This window comes from Eumetopias jubatus, unplaced genomic scaffold (genome assembly GCF_037043125.1).
Source record: "Eumetopias jubatus isolate StellerSeaLion01/CBP00866 unplaced genomic scaffold, mEumJub1_p1.0 scaffold_13, whole genome shotgun sequence".
In the NCBI taxonomy this organism is placed as follows: Eukaryota; Metazoa; Chordata; class Mammalia; order Carnivora; family Otariidae; genus Eumetopias; species Eumetopias jubatus.
The window spans coordinates 58,146,604-58,169,387 of record NW_028274819.1 but is presented as its reverse complement, the minus strand read 5'-3'; the positions used below and the strand labels follow the sequence as shown (position 1 = coordinate 58,169,387).

Here is a 22,784-nt window from a genome sequence, read left to right as displayed (position 1 = left end):
AACCAGGGCTCACTGCTGCTCCAGCCTCATCCTTTGCTGCCTTGAACACACAGGACAGAGTCTCCCTCTCCTCACCTTTGCTTCTGCGAGCCCTCTGCCAGAAATGCTTCACCCCACTATCTTCTTCCCTGCCCCCACCCAGCCACCAGGGCTCCACAGAGCCACCTGCCACCTGTTCTGCGTGCACACACACACACACACACACACACACACACACACACACACACCACTGCTTCTTTTCTGTACTTCATTGGTGCCTCACACAAACTCAGGGTACTGCCCTCACCCCACCACACCACCATCCAGTCCAATTCTGGCCAGATGGGGAGACTGAGGTTCAGAGGGGGTAAAGAGACTTGCCCAAGGATACATACCAAGTTGGGACAAAAAGCTTTCATTCAGTAACTGTGCCAACTGTCATGAGCAAGGGATGTCAAGGAAGACGGCAAAGAAGGAAACTCAAGAACTCATCCCTTTACAGAAACACTAAAAAATATGGCAAAAACTGTCAAAATCACCTGTACTAGAACTCTAGAAAATAATCAAATACTTATAGTAACCAATGGAACATTTAATAAAGAGAAAGGTGACTGAACCCCTGCAGGAGAGCTTTGTGGTGTTTTAACCTACCCCCCCACACCCCTGTCTTGTGGCAATCTTGAAGATGTAGGCCCACATCCCTGGTGTGGATTCTTGGGGCCAGAAGCAGAACAGACCTTTTATCAAAGAATTATGGTTGTTTTAACCTGTCTGGAAACTTCCCTTTAGGGAAGCTAAAGGGAATATCTGTTAGGGAATAATACAAAGGGCTTGCCTTTATTTCCTAACTTGGAACTCCCCCAGGGTGGAGGAGCAGGTAGGGAGGGCTCTGGTCAAAAGCATTCAAAGACAGATGAACTACCCACTGCCACCTGGGGAAAAAAATAATCAGCTGGGAAAAAAAATAATCAGCTTCAAAAAGCCTGGAGGAAAGCCAGGAGAATATGGGTTTTGAAAAGCTCCTGCATATACTAGGGAATCTAGAAAACCTCATAAATGCCCAGGGATGGAAGAATGTTCAGAAAAAGCCCAAGAACACCCTAAGCGCTCACCTTCAACTGACCCTCAAGCTCCATGTAGACAGGAAGTGAAGGCTAAGGCAGGGTTGTAAATGGCCTGAGCATTGAAAGCATGCCCCAACACACACACACACACACACACACACACACACACACACACACAGCCCAGCTGCAGGACTGAGAGTTTTTTTGTTCTGTTTTTGGTTCTAGGGGTTTTCAAAATTTCAGTGACCACACACAGCAAGAAGTCAGTCTTCATAAAGATAGTTTAGAAATGTCACTAAACAAAACTACAACTCACAAGAAGCAACAACAAACCAGAGAGAGAGAGAGAGAGAGAGAGCTATCCAGAGTTATCATATTATATTTAAAATGTCCAGTTTAAAAAAAAAAGTCCAGTTTTCAACAAAAAATTATGAGGCATGCAAAGAAACAAGTATGGCCCATTCATAGATAAAAAGAAATTAATAGAAACTTCCCCTGTGGAAGCTCAGACATTGGACTTTATAGACAAAGATTTTTATCAACTACCTTAAATATAGTCAAAGAATGGAAGGAAACCAGAACATCTCACCAAATAGTATAAATAAAAGGATAGAAATTATTACAAGTGATCAAAGAGAATGTTATGAGTTGGAAAATACAATAACCAATATGAAAAATTCACTAGAGGTGTTCAATAGCAAATTTGAACAGGCAGAAAGAAGAATCAGCAAACTTGAAAATTGGTTAATTGAGATTACCTAGTCTGAGGAATACGAAGGGGGAAAAAAAGGAATTAGGAAAAGTGAGCAGAACCTAAGAACCTATGGGACATCAAGGGCACCAACATATGCATAAGGGAAATCCCAAAGGAGAGGAGAAGAGAAAGGGGCAGAAAGGATATTTGAAGAAATAATAGTCAAAAACTTCCCAAACTTGATGAAAGATACAAATCTTCATATCCAAATAGCTTAATAAATTCCAAGTAGGATGAACTCAAAAAGATCCACATTGAGTCTTAGCCATAACATCAGACAACAGTCTTAGCCATAACAATCAGACAACAAAAATAACAAAATAAAAGGTATCCAAATTGGTAAGGAAGAAGTAAAATTATCACAATTTGCAGATGACATGATACTATATATAGAAAACCCCAAAGACTCCACCAAAAAACTACTAAAACTGATAAATGAATTCAGTAAGGTCACAAGATACAAAAATCGATATACAGAAAACCATTGCATTTCTATACATCAATAATGAAGCAGCAGAAAGAGAAATTAAGAAAAAAAATCCCATTTACATTTGCACGCAAAATAATAAAATACCTAAGAATAAACTTAACCAAGGAGGTGAAAGACCTGTACTCTGAAAACTATAAAACACTGATGAAAGAAATTAAAGACAATGCAAAGAAATGGAAAGATATTCCATGTTCATGGATTGAAAGAACAAACACTGTTAAAATATCTATACTATCTAAAGCAATCTACACATTTGATGTAACCCCTATCAAAATACCAATGGCATTTTTCACAGAGCTAGAACAAACCATCCTAAAATTTGTATGGAACCACAAAAGATCCCACTAGCCAAAGCAATTCTGAAAAAGAAAAACAAAACTGGAGGCATCATAATTCCAGACTTCAAATTATATTACAAAGCTGTAGTGACCAAAACAGTATGGTAGTGGCACAAAAATAGACACATAGATCAATAAAACAGAATAGAAAGTCCAGAAATAAACCCATAATCATATGGTCAATTAATCTTTGACAAAGGCAGAAAGAATATGAAATGGGAAAAAGATGGTCTCTTGAACAAATAGTATTGGGAAAACTAGACAGCTACATGTAAATGAATGAAACTGGACCACTTTCTTACACGACACACAAAAATAAACTCAAAACGGATTAAGAATCTAAATATAATTGGGTGATTGCATGGCTCAGTTGATTAAGCGGCTGCCCTGGGCTTAGGTCGTGATCCTGGGGTCCTGGGATTGAGCCCCTCTTCGGGCTCCCTGCTCAGAGGGAGTCTGCTTCTCCCTCTGCCCCTCCCCCCACTTGTGCGCACTCTTGCTCTCTCTCTCTCTCAAATAAATAAAATCTTTCAAAAAAAAAAAAAAAAAAGAACCTAAATGTAAGACCTGAAACCATAAAAATCCTAGAAGAGAACCTAGGCAGTAATTTCTCTGACATCAGTTGTAGCAACATCTTTCTAGTCTCCTGAGGCAAGGTAAAAGTAAGAAAGTAAAAAAGCAAAAGTAAATTATTGAGACTTCATCAAAATAAAAAACTTCTGCACAGAAAAGGGGGAAAAAGATCCACATTGAGACACATTAAAATCAAACTATCAAAAGACAAAGTAGAGAGAGGCTCGTATACAAAGCATCTTCAATATGATTAATAGCTGATTTCTCATCAGAAATCATGGAGGCCAGAAGGCAGTGAGAGGATATGTTTAAAATACTGAAAGGGAAAAAAAAAAAATCAGAGCAGAATTAAATATCTGGCAACAACCAACAAAACTAAAAGACAACCTACTGAATGGGAGAAGATATGAAGATATTTGCAAATGACATATCCAGTAAAGGGTTAGTATCCAAAATATATAAAGAACTGATGCAACTCAACACCAAAAAAAACAAATAATCCAATTTAAAAATGGCCGGAAGACATGAACAGACATTTCTCCAAAGAAGACATCCAGATGTCCAACAGACACATGAAAAGATGCTCAACCTCACTCATCATCAGGGAAATACAAATCAAAGCCACAGTGAGATACCACCTCACACCTGTCAGAATGATGAATAAGAAACAGCAGCTGTTGGCCAGGACATGGAGAAAAAGGAACCCTCGTGAACTGTTGGTGGAAATGCAAACTGGTGCAGCCACTGTTGAAAACAGTATGGAGGTTCCTCAAAAAGTTAAAAACAGAACTACCCTATGATCCAGTAATCTCACTACTGGGTATTTACACAAAGAATACAAAAACACTAATTCAAAGGGCTACATGCACCCCTATGTTTATTGCAGTATTATTTACAATGGCCAAACTATGGAAGCAGCCCAAGTGTCCATCAACAGATGAGTGGATAAAGAAGATGAGGTATATACACACATAATGGAATATTACTCAGCCATGAAAAGGAAGGAAATCTTGCCATTTGCAACAACTTGGATGAATCTAGAGAGTATAACGCTAAGTGAAATAAGTCAGTCAGAGAAAGAAAAATACCGTATGATTTCAGTCATATGGAATTTAAGAAACAGAACAGATGAACAAAAGGGAAAAAAGAGACAAACCAAGAAACAGACTCTTAACTATAGAGAAAAAACAGAGGGGTGGGTGAAACAGGTGATGGGGATTAAGAGAACACTTACTTTGTTGAGCACTGAGTAACATATGGAACTGTTGAATCACTACATTGCACACCTGAAACTAATATAACACTGTATGCTAACTACACTGGAATTAAAATTTAAAAGAAGAATGCAGTATCTGGCAAAACCATCCTTCAGAAATGACAAAAAACTAAGACATTCTCAGATAAATAAAAGCTGAAGGAGTTTGTCGCTAGTAGACCTGCCTACAAGAAATGCTAAAAGTAGTCTTTCAGGCTGAAATTAAAGGGCACTAGACAGTAAACTAAAGCCATACAAAGAAATAAAGAACTCTGATAAAGGTAATTTTACCAAAAGCATATTTACCTAGGCAAAAATAAAAGCCAGCATGATTGTTACTCTGGTTTGTAACTCCTCTTTTTTTTTTATATACGATTTAAAAGGCAAATGCAGGGGTGCCTGGGTGGCTCAGTCGGTTAAGCGTCTGCCTTTGGCTCAGGTCGTAGTCCCAGGGTCCAGGGATCAAGCCCCACGTCATCGGGCTCCCTGCTCGGCAGGAAGTCTTTCTCCTTCTCCCTCTGCCCCTTGTCCCCACTCGTGCTTGCTTGCTCTCTCTTAAATAAATAAAATCTTAAAATAAAAATAAAAGGCAAATGCATAAAGCAGTAACTATGAATCTATGTTAATGGGCACACCATGTATAAAGATGTAATTTCTGACAATCACAATATAAAAGAGAGGGAGAGCTGCACAAAAACAGCATTTTTTATGGGTCATCAAAGCGAAGATGGTATAATTCCCACTAGATTGTTTTAAATGTAAGATATTAATTGTAAACCCAGGGTAACCACTAGAATATATATGTGTGTGTGTATGTGTATATATATATGTATATATATATATAAATGATAAGGGAATCAAAAGAGTACACTGGGGAAAAAATCAATCAAACACAAAAGGCAGTAATAGAGGAATTTGGTGGGGGGAGCGTGGAAAGACATTTAGGAAAACAGCAAAATGGCAGAAGTCTTTATATGGAAATGAATTGAGCTCTCCAGTTAAGAGGTAGAGGTCGGCCGAATAGGTTAAGGGAAAAAACAACAACAACAACAACAAAAAACCCAGACTCTTAACTATTGGCCAACTACAGGAGACTCACTTTAGATCCAAAGACACAGATAGACCGAAAGTGAAAAGATAGAAAAATATATTCCATGCAAATAATAACCAAAAAAGAGCTGGGGTGGCTAGAATATCAGACAAAGTAGACTTGAAATCATTGTAACATTGTTATAAGAGACAAAGAAGGACATTTTAATAAACGGGTCAATTCAACTGTTATCAACAGCCCACAAATTTATCTTCAAACCTCCCTGTGCTCCTGAATCCGGGCAAAGTACGTTCAGCCCCTCCCCTGGGTCCACCACGGAGCTGGAAATCATATCATACAGAAACACGGCAGCCCTCCCTGAGGTCCTTAAAGCAGGTCATGTGTGTCCCAGATCTGTGGCTTCTTGCAAGCACCAGCTGGCCTTGTAACCTCGGCCAGTTCCTCCTCCGGAGACCTCAATCCCCCATCTGTACACGAGGAGCTCCTGCAACAGCCTCAGCACAATCCCCGGCAACCCCTATCCCCCACCACAGGCGGGGCGGAAGCTCCCCCGGCCCCCAGGCTCCGTGCCACCCCACTCTACCCCAGGACTCCTGCCACGACCATTTCACTCAAGCCACCTCCCGCCTTAGTCTGGTAACTACTCCAGGACAGAGAGCAATTTATCTCTGCATCCTTTGTGCCCAGCCTGGCACAGAGAAGGGGCGCAGTGCCAGGCTGCTGGGTGGATGAGTGAGAACGTGGCTGGAGGGGAGGCAGCTTCTGGCACGCTAAGGAGTCTCCAGGCACCCCCACGCCAGTCCTGAAGCTATCAACCTGATGGGTCTGCCCAGACCTCCACAGGGTCCCTAGGAAAGAGCCTATGTTCTGCAAATGCCACCCCACAGGGTGGTCTGACCTCTCCTTGCCTGAGCCCTGTGCTGGCGTCTCATGCCACACCCATACACCCTCCTCAGCCGCCCCCTCCCAGGGTCGGAGACGCCTCCCTGCCTGCTGCCCCTCACCATCATGGCTCCCTGCCCTGTCTGGACCCGCCCTAGCTTACGTCTACATGACCCTATCTGCGGAGCAGGATGAGGGCTGTCCCCCACTTCCAGGCTCACCTGGAGGCCTCAGGCAAGCAGAAGAAAAAGATGGAGTGTGATCCGACTCCACCGTGTGCAGAGCAGGGAAGGTTTCCCAAGGGAATAGTGGCCACCTCAAGGCCTGAGGAGAAGGCGGCCAGGAAAATGGGAAGCGAAGTGCTCAGGGCGGGATGTGTCTGAGAACCCAGGTCTTTCAGGGCAGGAAGGAGAAGCAGGAGGGAGGGAGGAAAGAGGCGGGCTCCAGAGGCAGGTAAAAGAGCACCTAGATTGAACCCACAGTGCATTTTATCTTCACAACAAGCCCAGGAGAGAGGGCTTTTTCCCCCTCATTTTATAGGTGAGGAAACAGAGGCTCAGGAAAGCTGAAAAACATGCCCAAATTTGCCCATTCACCAAAAATGGCGCCCAAGCTGGAGCCCAGGTGTGTGGGCTCGGTCTGTGGAGCTGCATAGCTGGCTGGCTCTCCAGAGCTGGGACCTTTCTCAGGAGCAAAGCAGGAATAGAAAGGTACTTTCTGGGTGAGGGGTGGGCAGAATCTGTGTTTTCCAGTGGACACCCTCTCCCAGCAGAGCCTGCCCACAGGGTGAGGTGGACCAGTGTTCAGAGAGGGCACGTGACGGAGAAGGCACAGTCAGCCACAGGCCTGCCTCACAGGCGTCCTGTCGGGGAACCCCTTGGGGGCTCTGCGCGGCCCAGGCTGCCCCTCTGAGCGTTATGAATGCCCCCACCCACCCAGCCCTGCCGGCGGCCGAGGCCCTGGCACACAGCAAATGTTCAATGATAGTGACTTTCCTTCTCTTGTTGGCTCTGGCCATCTCCACTGGGGCTTTGAACGGGCTGTCAGGCCAAGGGGCTCTAGCGGGCGTCTCCTCCAGCCCTGGGATGGAAGACTGTCCATTCTGATCCTGCCCTGCCTGAAGCCTGCCTTCTCTCGCTCTCTCTCGCGCGCTCTCTCTCTCTCTCACACACACACACACACACAGAGCTGCAGAACAAGGCTGCCCACTGGCCTCTGACGGGCCTGGTGGATGTGAAGCTGCTGGCCAAGCCCCCATGGCACACATTCCCACCAGCCCGAGGGCTTGGTGCCAAGCTGACCTGGCTCAGGGCCCACATTCCTGGCTCTGGAGACCAGGAGCTCAGTAGAGCCTCAGGCTGATCACGGGGAAGGGCTGAGGGTCAGGGGCCACTGTGGCCCTGGGAAGAAAGGGGGGCTAGAGGCCAGCACCTTTCCCATATTACCCCAGCTCCAAGCAGGTGATCCCCGACTCTTTGCTCCCCTGTCAGGCTCAAGGCGCTTCCTGGTCTGGCTTCACTAGACTGACCAACTTCCTATTCCCTGTCCCCAAAGGCTTTCCCACATTCGGGCCTTTGCACCTGCTGTTCTACTTCCTGGAATGCCTGGGGAGTTAGAGATTATGTAAAAAAATAAGTTCTACCCAGTGGGGTGAGTGTAGTGAGAAGGGAAGGCCCCAGCAGACACATCAGAGGGAGCAGTTCTAGACTGGGCCTTCGAGAGCAGGGAGAGTTTCGCCGCTAGGTTTTGAAGCATAGATAGGTGGCTTCTAAAAGGAAGTACTGGGGAGGGTGTCCTATGGTTTAACCATAGGGATGAGAATGTGGGATGGGGTGGGATGAGCCACGCAACAGGGTTCTTCCTGGCATAGACAGATGAAGACCAGTGGGGTGCGGAGAGCACTCACCTGCTGAAGAATCACCATTGTCCTTCGTCAGATGCTCGGGCCTCCTGCCTGGCCAGATACAGTTCTGTGGGGGCAGAGATCATGCGAAGCCTCTGAGCAGGCCAGCCCTGGCAGCTGGGAGCCTGGCTGGGGTCACCTGGGCTCTCCAAAGGCTCAGCCACTCCTCCCTCTGGGGAACCCTCCCTCCCTGGCTTCTCTCCCTCTGGCCACAGCCCAGCCTGCGTGACCTGAGCCTCAGCCACTGTCACTAGCTCTACTGCCCAGAGCAGCTGAGCTCTTCTCTTGGTTACGGTCATTCAGAGATTTCTAAAGGGCTCCTAGGAAGTAGCAAGTCTAGCCCCCTGCCCTGGACATACGGGAGAAACCAAGACAGAGAGGGACCAAGACCTGCCAAAGTCACACAGCAGGGCAGGGCAAGTTCAGGACCAGGACTTGATTTCTGGCCTCCCAGCTCAGGGCTGCCCCAGGAGTTTGGGTGACAGGAGGAGCCAGGCCCAAGGGGAGGGTCACAGGCGAGCATGACCTGCTCATGGAATGCTCTGCCTAAAACCCTTCCCCAGAGCACCCACTGCTTTCAGGATGGGGGCTCCAGTACCACGTGGCTCCTACTGATGTCTTAGTCTTACTTCCCACTGCCTTTTCCCTACCCCCTCCCTGACGCTTGGGTTATCCCCAGCACTCACTTCTCCTGAAACATGCCAGCCCTTTTCATAGCTCCTGGCCTCTGCGTACCCGGACCCCTCCACCTGGAATTCTGACTAGTAAATTCCCACCTATTCTTCATGGCTCAGTTCAGACAGTACCTCCTCCAAGAAGCCTTCCCTGACCACCCCTAGGCTGACAAGAGCCTTGATGTTTCTGTCTATGCAGCCCTGACTATGTGCATTATGTTGTCCAGTCAGGGTCTGTCCCCACCTCTGTCCCCCCAAAGTTGGGGAGTTAATCCAGGGCAGGGGGTGGGCTCGGCCTCTACCTCACACAGTTTAGGGCCAGGCCCAGAGGTTGCTCAGGAAGGAACTGTGGGACCAAGCATGGTGATCCAAGGCAGCCGCAGCCCACAGGCCATGGTGGGAGGCCCTTCTGCCCCCCAACCTGCCCCCCAGGGTGAGCATCAATTTTTCACAAGGCCCATTCAGGGGCACTGGGGCATTTGATCCTCTGTCCAGGACACTGCCTGACACCTGAGCCCTGACCCCTGCCCTGGAGCTCCAGAGCACAGCAGGCGTGCAGTTCTTCTGGAGACCGGCACCCAGCCCCGCTGGTGGGGCAGGCAATTCAACAGGGCTGGCAGGCGGCTGCTGTGGGGAGCCAAGTCTGAGCAGGGTGCCCAGCGGCTGCCCGGGCCTCCTGCACCAGGGTGAGCCTCAAGAGCAGGGGCGGAGCCGGGCCTTTCAGGGTCCTGGAGGTGGAAGGGGCATGGAATTTAACAGGCACACAGAAGGAAAAAGGTACAAGATAAACTTCTTCCTGAAAATAAGAACTAGCCCACGTTTAAGTTAATTGCTTTTCAAACTGACAATGGGGAAAACAAAACTGTATTTACACTTCTATGTCCATGACTGACTTTACCTTGTCCCCACAACAACCCTATTCCCATTTCACAGAAGGGAAATTTGAAGCACAGAGGACAGAAGTCACTTATCCAAAGAGAGAGGGAGATAAAGAGATCAAGGGAGAGTGTCAGGGGCCAAAAGAGTCTCTTTCTCTCTCTCTCAAACTCTGTCTCTGTCTCTGTCTCTGTCTCTCTCTCTCTCTCGTATCCCCAGCACATTTGCCCCCCTGCCCCAGGCCTGGTCAGAGACCATTCAATGGACACCATGCCCCTTGACTCTGCCCTTCTCCAGGCTACAAGGCTCCGTCTGTCCAGGCTCAGGACAGTTTCATTCAGTGGCAGCTGTGGCTGGACCCCCAAATGTAGCAGGGGGCCTAGACCAGGACCAAATGGCTGTGGGGGCAAGGGCTCCAGGGAAGCCCAAGCCCATGATTTCCCTGACACCCAGCAAACCCTTCTCCCACAGCCCCGGAGAGCCGGCAGCCCATGCTTACCCTGGTCCCAGCTCCCCACTCTCAGCTGCCCACCAGCCTGGAGGCGGCTGTCCCCTGCACGAAGGGCTCAAGGCCTGGGGTCCCGGGGCTGGGACAATCTGCAGACACACGTCCGCTCTTGCTCCATCTTGCTCCGGGGCTCGTCACTGTGGGGGTCTCTCTGGATCGGTCAGTTGTTCCCTGTGTGACCGTCTGTCTCCCTCTCAGCCTCTCTCTCTCTCTTTCCCGAGCGGCTGTCCAGCAGCACTGCTGCCCTCCCCACACCCCACTCCAGAGCTTTCCCTCAGGAGGCGGAGTCAGAGGGGCCTCCGAGATCTGGATGCCGTGACATCAGCGCAGGAGGGAGGCCGGGGCCCTGGGGTCCCTCGGCTGTGCCGCTGAGCAGGGTGGGACTCAGGCCCAAGCTCCCCGTGCCCAGCTGCCTGCAATCACACGCAGGACCGCCCCCTGCTCCCCGTGCGTGGGCGGGGCACCTCCCACCCGGCCGGTCACCGGTCACCAATTTGCTGAGTCTCAGCACCTGCCTGCCCTCCACCAAGCCTGTTTTCTTCTCTGTAAATGCCTGCTTGACACTCTTGAGAGGAGAAGACCCGGCAGGGCTGGGCAGCAGGTTGCAAGCCCCAGGTTCTGGCCCTTTCTCCGCAGCCCCTGTACACACACCACCCACTCCCCAGACCCACTTGCCAAGCGCTCCCCTCCGATGTGCCCCCTGAAGCTCTTCACTTCAACACTGTCCCCATACCCTGCTCTGGGGGTGGGGGTGGGGGTGGGGGTGTGGTCCATAATCATTCAGGAAACTTTCTCAACCCAACTGACTTGGAGCAACCCTGCCTGTACCAGGGACACATATGAATCAAAGTGAAATACTGTGATTTAAAAGTGTGAGGTGGGGCCAAAACGGGAGTACAGTGTTAACTAGCAACGGCAAAGGCAGTAACATTGAGGACTTCTCACTGAGTCCTGGCATGTCCTTGTCACCAGCCTCCGCCTCCTGCCACCCTGGCCACGGCCCCATCAGTGTGGGCCTCTCTGGGGGCAACTTTGGCCTGGGCAGAGGGATGCACTCTTGGAGCCCCCCGCCTCTGTAACTGAGGGGCGTCGGCAGGGAAGAGGCTATCCCCCAAAGAATGGGATGGGAGGCCCAAGTGTGCCACCTGCTGGGCGCGGGCACAGCTGCCCTCTGAGCCCCATGGGAGCAAGGCTGAGCGTCCTGCCTGGAGCAGCAGGGGAGAAGCAACAATGCGGGGACGCTGAGACTCTGACTCGACACTCCTGACCCCTGCAGGCCCCCCGCTGCCAGAGTGGGCTCAGCCAGGCAGCCTGGGCAGGGGATGCTTCCGGGCACCGTCCCCACTGCTGGGCTGGCGCGGGCCACTGCCATCTGCTACCCACCCCTCCTCCCAACACCTCCCTTGCTGAGCCTCCCAGGCTGGAGGTGGCCAGCACAGACGGGCAAACGGAGAGACACAGAGAGGAATGGGGAGGCAGAATGCAGGCCTGATCTGTGAGGATGGCCCCAGAGTGGTAGGGAGTGGAGAGGTCTGCAGTGGTCCCTGGATGCTGTAACAGCAACGATTTAGCACCCACGGTCATGTTCTATGCTAAGCAGGGCTCAGCATTCATAATGTCCTTTGCTCACGGGCCTGTCGAGAAACCTACGAATTGGCCTTCATTCATTTCCCTCACTCCCCACCCCGTCATCCCTGAGTTCCGTCCATTCGACCTCCAAAATCTGTCCACTAGTTCTCCCCGGCCCCTACCCCCCAGCTTCCTGGCTGGAGCTGCCAGCATCTTGCCCCCAACTGCCTCCACTCTGGCCTCTCTCCATCCGCCTGTGCCCTACAAACTCAGCTCCTCTTCCTGTGGCTGCCTCTCTCCTTCCACTGTCCCCTTGAACTAGGGCATCGACCTTCCCTCCCAGGTAGGCTGGAAGCCCCCAAAACCCACGCTGCCTTTCCAGTCACTCCCTGCAGGGTGTTTGTTAGGATCAGAGTGTTTCCAGTGGCCTCCCCCAGCCCTAGTGTGTGGACTGCCCCACAGATGGGACTGGCTGGTTCCCTGCATCCCCAGCGCCTAGGATGGGGCTTGGGACAAGGCCAGCTGAAGGAATGATGGAATTATCCCCGTGACCTCTGCCCACAGATGCACCAGGCCAGCAGCAGGGCCCCGCCTCAGCTGGCAATATTCCCTCCATTGTCCCTTACCCCCAGAGAGACAGACAGATGCAAGAAAGTCTCTCTGGGATTGTGGTAATGTTTATTCTGAGAACAGAACAGGTCTCCTCTCTAACCCCACGGTTGGCCGAGGGGAGTGAAGCCCACATCCAGGCGGTATGACCAGAAGCCCTGCCCAGCGGCAAGTGGGGACTCTGAGAACTCCATCCTCACCTGCCCAGGGACCAGGGAACTTTGCACAGCCAGACGCCAGCCTGGCCCACTCACAGGGGCAGCAAGCAAGGGCAGGGCTGCCAAACCTGGTTTTTTGGGGGTGGATAGAGGGAGGAGGCAGTGCCCCGTCCCCAGACTGAAGCCCACACAGGTCTGCCGGTTGGTCCTGGTTTGCCCCCTAGCCCAGGTGGGCATGGCTGAGCAAAGACCCAGGTGTCGGCCCCAGAGGCCCCAAGCTGGCTTGCCTGGCCCTCACCTCTCCACCCCAAGTCGGGAGTCTTCACTTGGAAAAGACACTGAGGGGTGATTACACGCAGGTATGTAGTGTGCACGCATACAGAGATGCATGATGGGTGTGGTTTTGCCCTTATTCAGCACTTGTTAGTAAGAGTGCCGACAAACTTCGCAGAAGGGAAATCGAGGCACAGGAGGTTTCAGTGACTTGCTCGTGATCATGTGGACCTGGCCCAGGCCCAGGCCCAGGCTCTGGAGGGGAAGTCCCAGCTTTTCGAGAAGGAATCCCCTTGTTCTCGTTATTCAGGTGCTAGCCCCTTACGCGTTGGGCGCCAGGACACATGAGCAGAGCCAGCCCGGTTGGAGGAGAGGAGCTCGAGAATCCAGCATCTTCAGCCGGGACACGGCACCGAACAGCCAGCTCAGGAGCCAAACGTTCAGGTGCCCAGAAGGAATCCCCGGCAAGGCCACAGGAATTCCTGTTCTTGAACCCACTGGGCTTTTCATTTACGTCGCCTGGTCTGGAGCCAGAGAAGGGCACAGAAGGGACCGAAGCAGGTCATGGCGCCAACACTCACCGAGAACCCGGGGGGACCAGGGAGCGATACATCCAAGTAGAAAACACCCTCTTCTTCACCCCCCTGTGGGCCTCCTCTGAGAAGGCAGGACTTCTCCTCATCCCTCCCCCCGCAGAATCAAAATCAAATCAGAGGCCCGCAGGAACTGGAGTTGGAAGATGAAAAAAGGGGTTCAGGCTTTCAGTTTTCCTTTAAAAGCCCCTGGTTAAAATTGGTAAAACATCAAGAATATAAAACATTGAGGCCTAAAGGAACATTTTGGTCCAGGCAGCAAGAGGAAGGCCATAGCCTCTTTGGCTGCGTTCTGGGGGGGAATGTTGGGAGAGGGGCCTCTGGTCAGGTGATGGATTTACCTGTCTCCTGCCAAGCCCGACAAGTGACCTGAGCCCCGTGGGCCTGAGACCACCGCCCGAGGGTCCCTCCTCCCGGGAAAAGCCCAGGTCTTGCAGCAGAAGGGGGCCTTCAGGTCCCCAGGCCTCCCCACATCCTCCCGGCCCACCAAACCAGGCACACACCTCCTGGCATGAAGGCAGTAGAGGCAGGAAGATGCCCTTCCTCCCCACCGCTGCCGCCATCCCACTGGGGGCCCTCACCGAGGCTAGGAATGAAATCAGAGCCTGGGGTGAGATGGCGGCCATAACTCCTCTGGGAATCTGGGCACCTGGGCATCTGGGCTTTGGCCTTGGAGAGGACCTGAGAGCAGGGGTGAGGCCCAGGACAGACGCCGGGTCTCCCAGAGCAGCAGGGAGGTGCCTGGCACCACCGGGGGCCTCATGGGCATCGTTCATTCATTTGGCAAATCTCTGTTGAATAAATAAGTGGATGGGCAAGCGGACAGGATTAGAGAATGAACAAATGTCACCTGCCCATCTTCCTGACTCCAGCCCAAGCAGGAACCCAGCAAGAGCTGAGAGTCCTTTCAAGGTGGCTAGCAAACCAGGTGTCGCTGACAGAGAAAGCAAGGTCTGGTTCACAGGGGCGGGCCCAGGACATAAGGGGCAAGAGTGGGGTTTGGGGACGTGGCAGATTGCGTGTAAACAAGTGGCATCTTGGCACTCCGTCTGCAGACAGCAGGGCCTTGGGGAAATGTTTTCAACGGATAGAGTCCCTTCGCAGTGGTGACAGTTGGGGGAAGGAGAGCTACTGTCAATCTCAGAGGAAGGCCCCTCCATGAGAAGGGAATGCTTCAGGGGGCCTGGGAACACTGAGGCCCTGAGAAGGGCAGAGGCCTCCCCAGGTCACCCAGCAAGTCAGTGGAAAAGCTGGGAAGAGGCCCCCAGCGTCCTGGCTCCCAGGCTAGTCCCTGGCCAGGCTGGGGACATGCAGATGGTAAAACTGTGGAGGCCAGGCAGGTGGGCAGGTGTCAGACAGCCATGAGGGAGACGCTGCTGAAGACGCGCACAGCAACAGTGCCGGGCAGGTCGCTAGGCTGCCGGCTGTTGCGGTCCCGGAGGTGCAGAGTGTGCAGGGCCTGGAGGTGATCGGGGTCAGCCTTCAGGTGCACCTGGCCCAGGAATTCGTCCTTCAGGACTCGGTGGTTCCAGATCTGGGAGGAGACAGCAGATCATGGGGGGGGTGGGGGGCAACTTTAAGAGCAGGAATATAGGTCTGGCCGTACCCCTTCCGGAGCCTCAGGCTTCCTCCCATCTGTCCAACTCTCTTCCACATGTACAGTTAAGTGTGTTATTAGTTCTGCCGCTGACCTTAGGTGACACTGGACAAGTGAAACCCCTGCTGCCCTGACTTCCCCTATCTTCAATACGAGGGTTGGATCAATGGCCCCTACGGGTCCTTTCAGCCCCAACATCTATGGGTCTGTGATTTGATCCAGTGGGACACAGTGTTAGGAAAGTTTGGAAATCCTATAGTGGCTTCACAGCCAGGGAGGAGCTGTCCTGGGCCTGGGGGACAGAAGACTTCCTGCTAATGAGCCCAGAATCATCCCATGCCCAGGACCCTGGCTTTCTGGTCCCTCGCTCTTGGGGAAACAGCCACCCGCACCACAGGGCATCTCATCTTGGTGCAAGCTCTCCAGGTAGACCCATCTCCAGAGCGATTTAAGGAGCAACTCCCAAGCCACTGGCAGAGATGACCACTGTCCCTGGCCTGACCCTGCTGTGTCCCTAAATCACACCAGCTAATCCAACGCGCCCACCTCACAGACTCCGGGGCACGGGAAAGGGCCAGTAAGAGAATTCCCGAGCCCCTACCAGGTCAGGGACAGAGTGGGAACCAGCACGTACTGTTTTTGGGCCCAGCCCCTGTGAGGGGGGAAGCGTCAGGCAGGGGGCCCAGGAGGGGCCTTTGGGATGGGGCAGGCTCACCTGGACTGTGATGGGCTGGCCTGGCTTCTTGCGGTAGAAGATGCCTTTCACGTCGTACTCGGGTGTCGAGGTACCTTTCTGCACGGCCGAGCGGACTTTGTCCCCCTCACACTTAATGATCACATAAGAGTTGGCCCCTAGAGAAATCGCATGGGCAATGGGGTGATGGTGGGGGCTGGGGCAGGACCCAAAGGGACAGATGTCTGGGAGGTGAGTTCCCCTCACCAAAGCAGAAGCCAGAGTTCCCATATTCAGGAAAAGGGAGCCTGACTCACTTCCTAACTTTCAGAGATAGGAGGGGGCACGCTGGCCATCCCTGGCCTCCATGCTATTCCCCCTGCCCCGAGCATTTTTCTCCCCTAATCCACTTCACCAGCATATCTTAATGCTTCCTCAGCCTGGAGAAGGGCCACCTCCTCCAGGAAGCCTTCCCTAAGCCGTGCCTCCCAGCGGTCTGTCCCTGTGTCTGACTGTCCCCCTACACCAGAAGCTGCCCAAGAGCAGGTGGCAGAGCCCATTCCTCTCTAGGCACCCAGTTTCATTCCAAGGCTGGGCCCAGTGTGGATGTTAGGAAAGGTTTGCTCACCCAGGGAGGGAGGGCAGGAGAGCTCTAGAGGCTGGGTGTCTGTTGCTAAGCAGTGGGAGAGGGCGTGGGGTACCTCCTCGGTGAGGTGGGTCCCAGAGCTTTCCCCAGGTGAGCTCACCTGTGGAGGAGTCCTTGAGCCCAGCAGCCCCTAGGACGTGCACCTGGGTCACCTGCTGGGGGTAGCCGCACAAGGAGCTCCAGCAGGAGCGGGGGGGCTCGTCCAGGCGCAGCTCCCTGGGATGGGGCAGAGGGGGAGAGGGGTGAGGTGATGGAGGGGGCGAGGGAGATGGAAGGGGAGGGGATTCAAGAAGGGGGAAGGGGAGGGGAGCAGTATTTAGTCCAGACATCGTTCATCCTGGGCAAACTGCCATGGGCTTCCTGCTGCTCTCTCTCAGGGGTGCCTCATCCTCCCCGAGAGAAAAGCAATTTACTGAGCACCTGCTGTGGGCCAAGCCCTCTGCTGGGATGTTACAGGCATTATTTGTAATCCTCCCAAAGCCCTGGGTGATAGGTGACTATTACCATGCCCATTTTACAGATTACGAAGCACTGGGCTCACCAGAAGGGATTTGCCCCAAAGTGGGACAGAGGCGGAACATGGACTGGCAGGACTCAGGTCCACTGAGCCCACCATACATGCTGCCTCCAGGTGTGCCGTGGGTGCAAGGAGCACTGAATCGGGACTGCCTGCCACGGTGGGAGGGCAGTGTGGGGCTCACAGGGTCTGCACCCCAGCAGGGATGGCATGGCTCCAGCAGTCTGCCTAGCCCAACTCGACCACTGGTGTCATGACCTTGGAAACCGCCCCCAACCTTGATCCCCAACCCTGATCTGTAAAATGAGGGGTCAGGCCCCCCACTTAGGGTTCAGGAAGAGCAAATGAGACGAGTGAAAGCTTTGTAAACTGTGAAGTGCTGTGCACATATGAGACACCGTCCCTTTACGTAGCCAAGAGAGGCTGGGACAGAGGAGCAGGGGAAGGGAGGAGAAGGAAGGCCATGGGTGCCAGAGTCAGCCCAGGGAGGCCAGAGGGCTGGCCTCCGTGCCTGGGGCAGATACGTAACATCCCTGGGCTGCAGATTCCAGGTCAGCCTGGTATGGGACTCGGGCCTCCCAATCCCAGCCCTGAGCAGCCCCCACGCACTGGCAGTTGGAGGGCACGTCAGTGAAGACCCGAAGCAGGAACTCGCCAGTGTGGCCCGGCTCGAAGGTGGTGGGGATGATGACAAAGCGGCCCTCGGGCTGGTCCGTCCGCAGGAAGACGCTGCGTGAGTTGATGTAGATGGAGCTGGCGGCCCTGTGCTGCAGGCTGTGCATGCGGTATTGGCGGTTCTCCTCCACCTGCGGGGAGAGCGGGGGCTGGGCTGTACGCACGCCTCCCTCCGCGCGCCCCCGCCCCCTGGCCGCGTCGCACATTGACTCCCGCACCGTCGTGAAAGGCGCGACAGAATCCACGTACATGCAGTGCCCAGAGAAGGCAAATCTGCAGAGACAGGGGCAGACGGGTGCTTGCCCGAGGCCCGGGGCTGGGCGACACGGGCAGGCCGGGCAGGAGGACGGGCCCAAGTGGTGGCAGCTGAAGGGGGCGAGGTGTCTTTTCGGGGTGACGAAAATGCTCGAAAATGGTGGCGATGGTCGCACAACTCTACGAATACACTAAAAGTCACCGTACAGTCTGAATGAGTGAACTGTGCGGTGCATGGATTAGATCTCAGCAGAGCTGTTAGGAGTAGGAGGACAACAGGACCCCCTGGTAACAACGTCGGGGAGTTTCTGACTCACGATGGACCAAGCATCACTGTCTGCCCACGTGACAGCCCAGGTCCATGAAATGACGTCACCAGCTGCCAGGACATGCTAGCCAACTCCTGGAACGAGTGCCAGGATAAGCTACAGCCATATCACGTGAGGTCACGACACTCCAGCACGACACGAGGACATGCGCAGGCGGTCATGACATGACCGAGCACATCTAACGCAGGGCCTCAGCTCCACCCACATGCCTAGTGCACCCATGTGATCTCGTGAGGTTCTGGATGTCTGGCGGGCCCGTGGCGTCCTGCTACGATGTGTGCTGTCACAGCCCGGGTGTTGCAATGTAAGGAGGGCCGCGGGCCCCAGGCCTGTGGGAGCAGCCAGGGTAAGTCCGCCTGGCTCTGCCCAGGATGCTTCTTCCCAGGGCCCAGCAGGGCCTCCAACTCAGGGGGACCCAGAGCCCTGAGGGAGGGAGCAGCAGGGGCCTCCCAGAGTGTGGCCTGACCACCGGCAATGTTCCCCTTCCCATCCACCAAAACAGCCTGTGGGTCCGGGACGGGAAGAAATCAAGCTGAGAGCTCCCAGGCAGCCAATCCCAGGCAGGCCGGGCCCCCTGTGGGTGTTCCAAAGAGGGCTCACGCTACAGCAGGCCCGCGGCATCAGCCACTGCGGCCAGAGGGCGGGATGAGGTCGGTGACCAGAGTGTTCTAGAGTGTTCTCCCCCAGGCCCAGGTGGCCTAAAATCCAGCTCCCTCACTCTCCTCACCCACAGCAGGGGTCCCAGCTGGCCTCACCTTGTAGATGTCAAAGCCAATGGCCAGATTTTCACCCTTGCCATCCCGGCGGGTAGACTGTTTCGGCCGCTGCTGGATGCAGATCAGCACTTCATCTTCCGGCTTCTTGACATCAAAGATGTACTGCAGGGATGGCCAAGGAAGGGAGACACTGTGGTAAGACCGTGCCAGAGACGGGCTTGCTGGCTCCCAGAAGCTGGGCCGGAGGCAGGCCCCAGCTCAACGGTGAGAGCCCGGGTGAGTCACGGCACCTCTCTGGGCCTCGGTCCCTCATCTGTGACCCAGGCCTGTGATGCCCACCCTGCGGGAAGGGCGGGGGGACTCGGTGACATCATGGATGCTCAGCTCCGAGCCTGCATGCAGTCGGTGCCAAAGGAAGGCACACCACACATGAGAACTAAACAGCTGCCAGGGTCATGAGTAAGGAGACTGCAGGAGAGATGTCCTCCCTGAGGAAGAGCCAGCCTGGCCAAGCTCCTCTCGAAAGAGCAGCACTGTGGGTGTAGAAACAAGGGGTTCGAGTCCTCGGCTCAGCCTCCCTCTAAGCATCCCAGTAACTCTGGATGAGACACCCGTGAGTCCTCAGAGCCTTGGTTCCTTGTCTTTACCATCTGCAGGTCACCCAGGACCCCTCGAACATGCCCATCACCCCCCACTAAACGGGCACACAGAAGCCCACAGGGGGACAGGGAGGTACCCAAGGTCATGCAGGATGGTGCAAAGGCTGGGGGTGTCCCTGAGCACACTCACTTGTGGGTTCTGAAAGAAGGTGTCCTTGTGATTGATGCAGCCGCCACTGCGGTTCTTCTGGGGGTCCTCGTGCCGCGTCCAGGCGCCCCGCAGCCGGGCCTCCTCCCACGTCTTGTGGACGCTCAGGTAAGATGTATTGATCAAGCGGCACTTGATGATGTCAGTGAAGTACCGGCACACGTCCTCGAAGGTCATCCTGGCCATGACGGGCTGCTGAGCCGGCCAGGTCCCCTGACTGGCCCACCCACCCACCCACCCACCCTGCGTGCTCTGAGCCGCCACCCCTGGGAGCGAGTGTGGACGCGGCGGTGCTTGGCCGCCTCACAGCTCTTCTGGCCTCAATTTCCCGATGTGTAAGATGGGAAGGAATCGCACAATAGCCGCCTCTCTCACAGTTAGTGTAGGAATTCAGTAAAGCGATAAAAGCATGTGGTACAAATTCCAGCGGATAGGAGCTGGGCGCTGGAGCAGCTCAGCTGCTCAGGGTCCCCTGAGGTTGGCAGTAGGGACCATGGGGATGATGGGCCCATTACTGCCTGACTCATTTCACAGAGATGGCATGACCTGTCCAAGACCACAGACCAAGTTGATGGTGGGGCATCTGCTCGAGCCCTGGTTCCGGCCTCCCCTTCCAGTGCTCCCTGCCACAGGAACCCCCCACCCCAGCCCCAGATGCCCACCCGGGGCAAGAGCACACTCACCAGAACTCCCCATCATCCTGCACAGTCACACCCATTTTTTCGCGCTCACTCTTGCTCACTTTCTGCCACTCCTCCGAGCTGGAATGTGGACATGGGGAAGGAAGGGGGGGCATAAGAGGAGAGACCCCACCAGGGCCACCCTGGCAAGGGAGGCATGAGGGCCAGCTCAGCACCAGGCCTCCATCAGTGTGGGTGTAGTTGGGGGCACCAGGGCCAGGCCCAGCCCCTCTCCAAAAAGCCTGTCTGCCACTTGCACAGGTAACCATGGGCTGCCTCCCTGCCAGGGGCCGGAGGTCTGAGAACAAAGCCACAGGCGGGGGGCAAGGGCAGAATGACCCTCAGGGGAGGGCGCTCCCTCACTGGGGGCCTGGTTCTGCTCCTGTCCTAGCTTCACCAGGACCATAAGCTGAACACAGAGCAGTCACCCCCATTCTAACCCCTGGTGGCCTCCCTCCCTGCTTTCTTCCCCACTCACCACCAGGCGGGGCTCTCTGTCCCCTACCGGAATCGGCCTATCCCCACCTCCAGGTCCTTGCCCTGCAGAATCCACCCTCCACCCCCCCACCCCCCCCACACACGCCCGCTGCAGGGTAAATCTACTGTCATCCTCCTCCCAAATCCTTCAAGGTCCAGCCACCACCTCCAGGGAGCCCACCTTTGTCCTTGCCCAAGCTCTCACACGGGGGCCCACCCAGCCAGGGTCTGTCCTGTGCCCACACTCGCATCCCTGGGCCTCACGTGTCACTCCAGGGCCCGTTCCATTCCCGCTCGCCCCAGGGGTTACGCAGGCGGATCATGTCCAGCTTCTCCGACTTGAAGAAGGCCAGCAGGCCATGGCCCAGGCGCACCTTGCGCACGTCAGTGATGGCATACGCATGGCCCTTCACCAGGCCACACGCCAGGCGGGCCTCCATGTCTGCTGCTGTCACTGCCTGCAGGAGGACACAGTTGCCCAGACAGGCAGAGCCCGGTCAGGCTCCCGTGGGAGGGGCAGGGGTGGGGGTGGGTAGTGTGCCTACACCGCCCCCTATAGGACGGGGAAGGCATGGCAGCCCCACGAAAAGCAGAGGCAGCGGTTAGGGACTGAGCTCAGTGTTCGCAAAGCCCCCAGGGAGCAGCAGTGTGGGGTCGAGGAAGGGACCTAAAGTGGGGTTGGCCCAGGGGTGTTTTGGAGTTCACTGGCACTGGCTCAACCGTGCAACTGTTAAAACATTAGCTTGAAATCAACACGCTGGGAGTATTTACACCACAGAAATCAGCAAATGCTACAAATCAGGGCTTTTCATTTTTCCAGAGGGCTGGTCTATCAACACCCCATTGGTGTCTGCACTGAGCCCCAACTTCCCCACCTGAAATAGGAGCAGTCAATGAAGTAAGACAATCCTCTGGAAGCATTCGGGACCGTGCCAGCCGCAGGGGGTCGCTCCCCCCTTCCGGTCACCTTGTAGCTTGTGATGCCTCAAACCCCGACAAAGGGGACCCTCACAGGCACAGACACCCATTGCCCCAGTACAAGATGCCCATAAAAGGGGGGGATGCTGGTCAAACCGGAAAGCATTTCATACCATAGAGGTTAGAGCTGCACCCCCCCAACGGCTCCCCTCAGGCTGAGGGTGCAGATTTAGGAGCCAGTCTGAGCCGGGGCTCTGCCGGGGACACCACAGCCAGCTCCCACTCCAGGAAGGGTTGGCAAAGGGGAGGGCTGCTTCTGTGTTCTCACCTTGATGGAGGCACTGATGAGGCCTCCCCGGCTGTGCACCTTCAACACACGCTCAAAGAGCTGGTTCCTCTTGGCCTCATCATTGGCGAAGCCGCCCTCAGTCAGGTCAATGGGCTCGGAAACGCCTCCTGTGAAGTCCACCAACGCATCCGCCGTGTTGCCTCCATCCAGGGCCTGGTAACAGCCCGCCAGCCTGGGGAGCAATGTGGAAAGAATTCCCAGCTCACGCTCCCCAGCCAGTCGTAATCCCTCACCTTACAGGGGAGATTTTGGGGACTCAGAGAGGTCAAGCACACTGCTAAGGTCACACAGCAGGTCACAGCAGAGCCAACACTGGAATCCATGTCTCTAGGCCAATGCTTGTACCACTGAACCACACCATTTTATCACCCAAATTCCCCTTCGCCCTAGCAGCCTGTCCTCAAAATTAGCTGTCCAGAAATCAAGCAATTCTTCTCAAAAGCGTTAAAAGCTCATGTATTTTTTCAAACGTCAATTATAAAGAATTCACATTATTTATAACAATAGAAACCCAGAGAGCACCTAAATGTCTAACAACAAGGAATTGACTTTAGAAATTAACGCTGCATCTGTGCTCTGGGACATGAGACGGACGC

At 54.0% G+C, this 22,784-nt stretch overlaps 1 protein-coding gene across 5 annotated transcripts in view; it reads right to left on the bottom strand.

Annotated features, from left to right (window-relative positions):
• Nucleotides 1–12,577: 12,577 nt before the first annotated feature.
• CAPN5 (calpain 5) overlaps nt 12,578–22,784 on the bottom strand; it is a 51,222-nt gene continuing 41,015 nt past the window's right edge. For 4 of the 5 annotated variants that reach the window (XM_028116047.2, XM_028116046.2, XM_028116045.2 and 1 more), the window contains 10 exons: nt 22,168–22,360; nt 21,186–21,379; nt 20,448–20,525; nt 19,747–19,942; nt 18,997–19,119; nt 17,907–18,092; nt 17,592–17,788; nt 16,566–16,681; nt 15,862–15,998; nt 12,578–15,083 (listed from right to left, as the gene is read on the bottom strand). In XM_028116047.2, coding sequence (XP_027971848.1) covers nt 14,901–15,083; nt 15,862–15,998; nt 16,566–16,681; nt 17,592–17,788; nt 17,907–18,092; nt 18,997–19,119; nt 19,747–19,942; nt 20,448–20,525; nt 21,186–21,379; nt 22,168–22,360 — 1,603 coding nt within the window. In that variant the 3' untranslated portion in view covers nt 12,578–14,900. The remainder of the gene's footprint in view (nt 15,084–15,861; nt 15,999–16,565; nt 16,682–17,591; nt 17,789–17,906; nt 18,093–18,996; nt 19,120–19,746; nt 19,943–20,447; nt 20,526–21,185; nt 21,380–22,167; nt 22,361–22,784) is intronic. The other variant, XM_028116050.2, reaches the window with a different exon arrangement.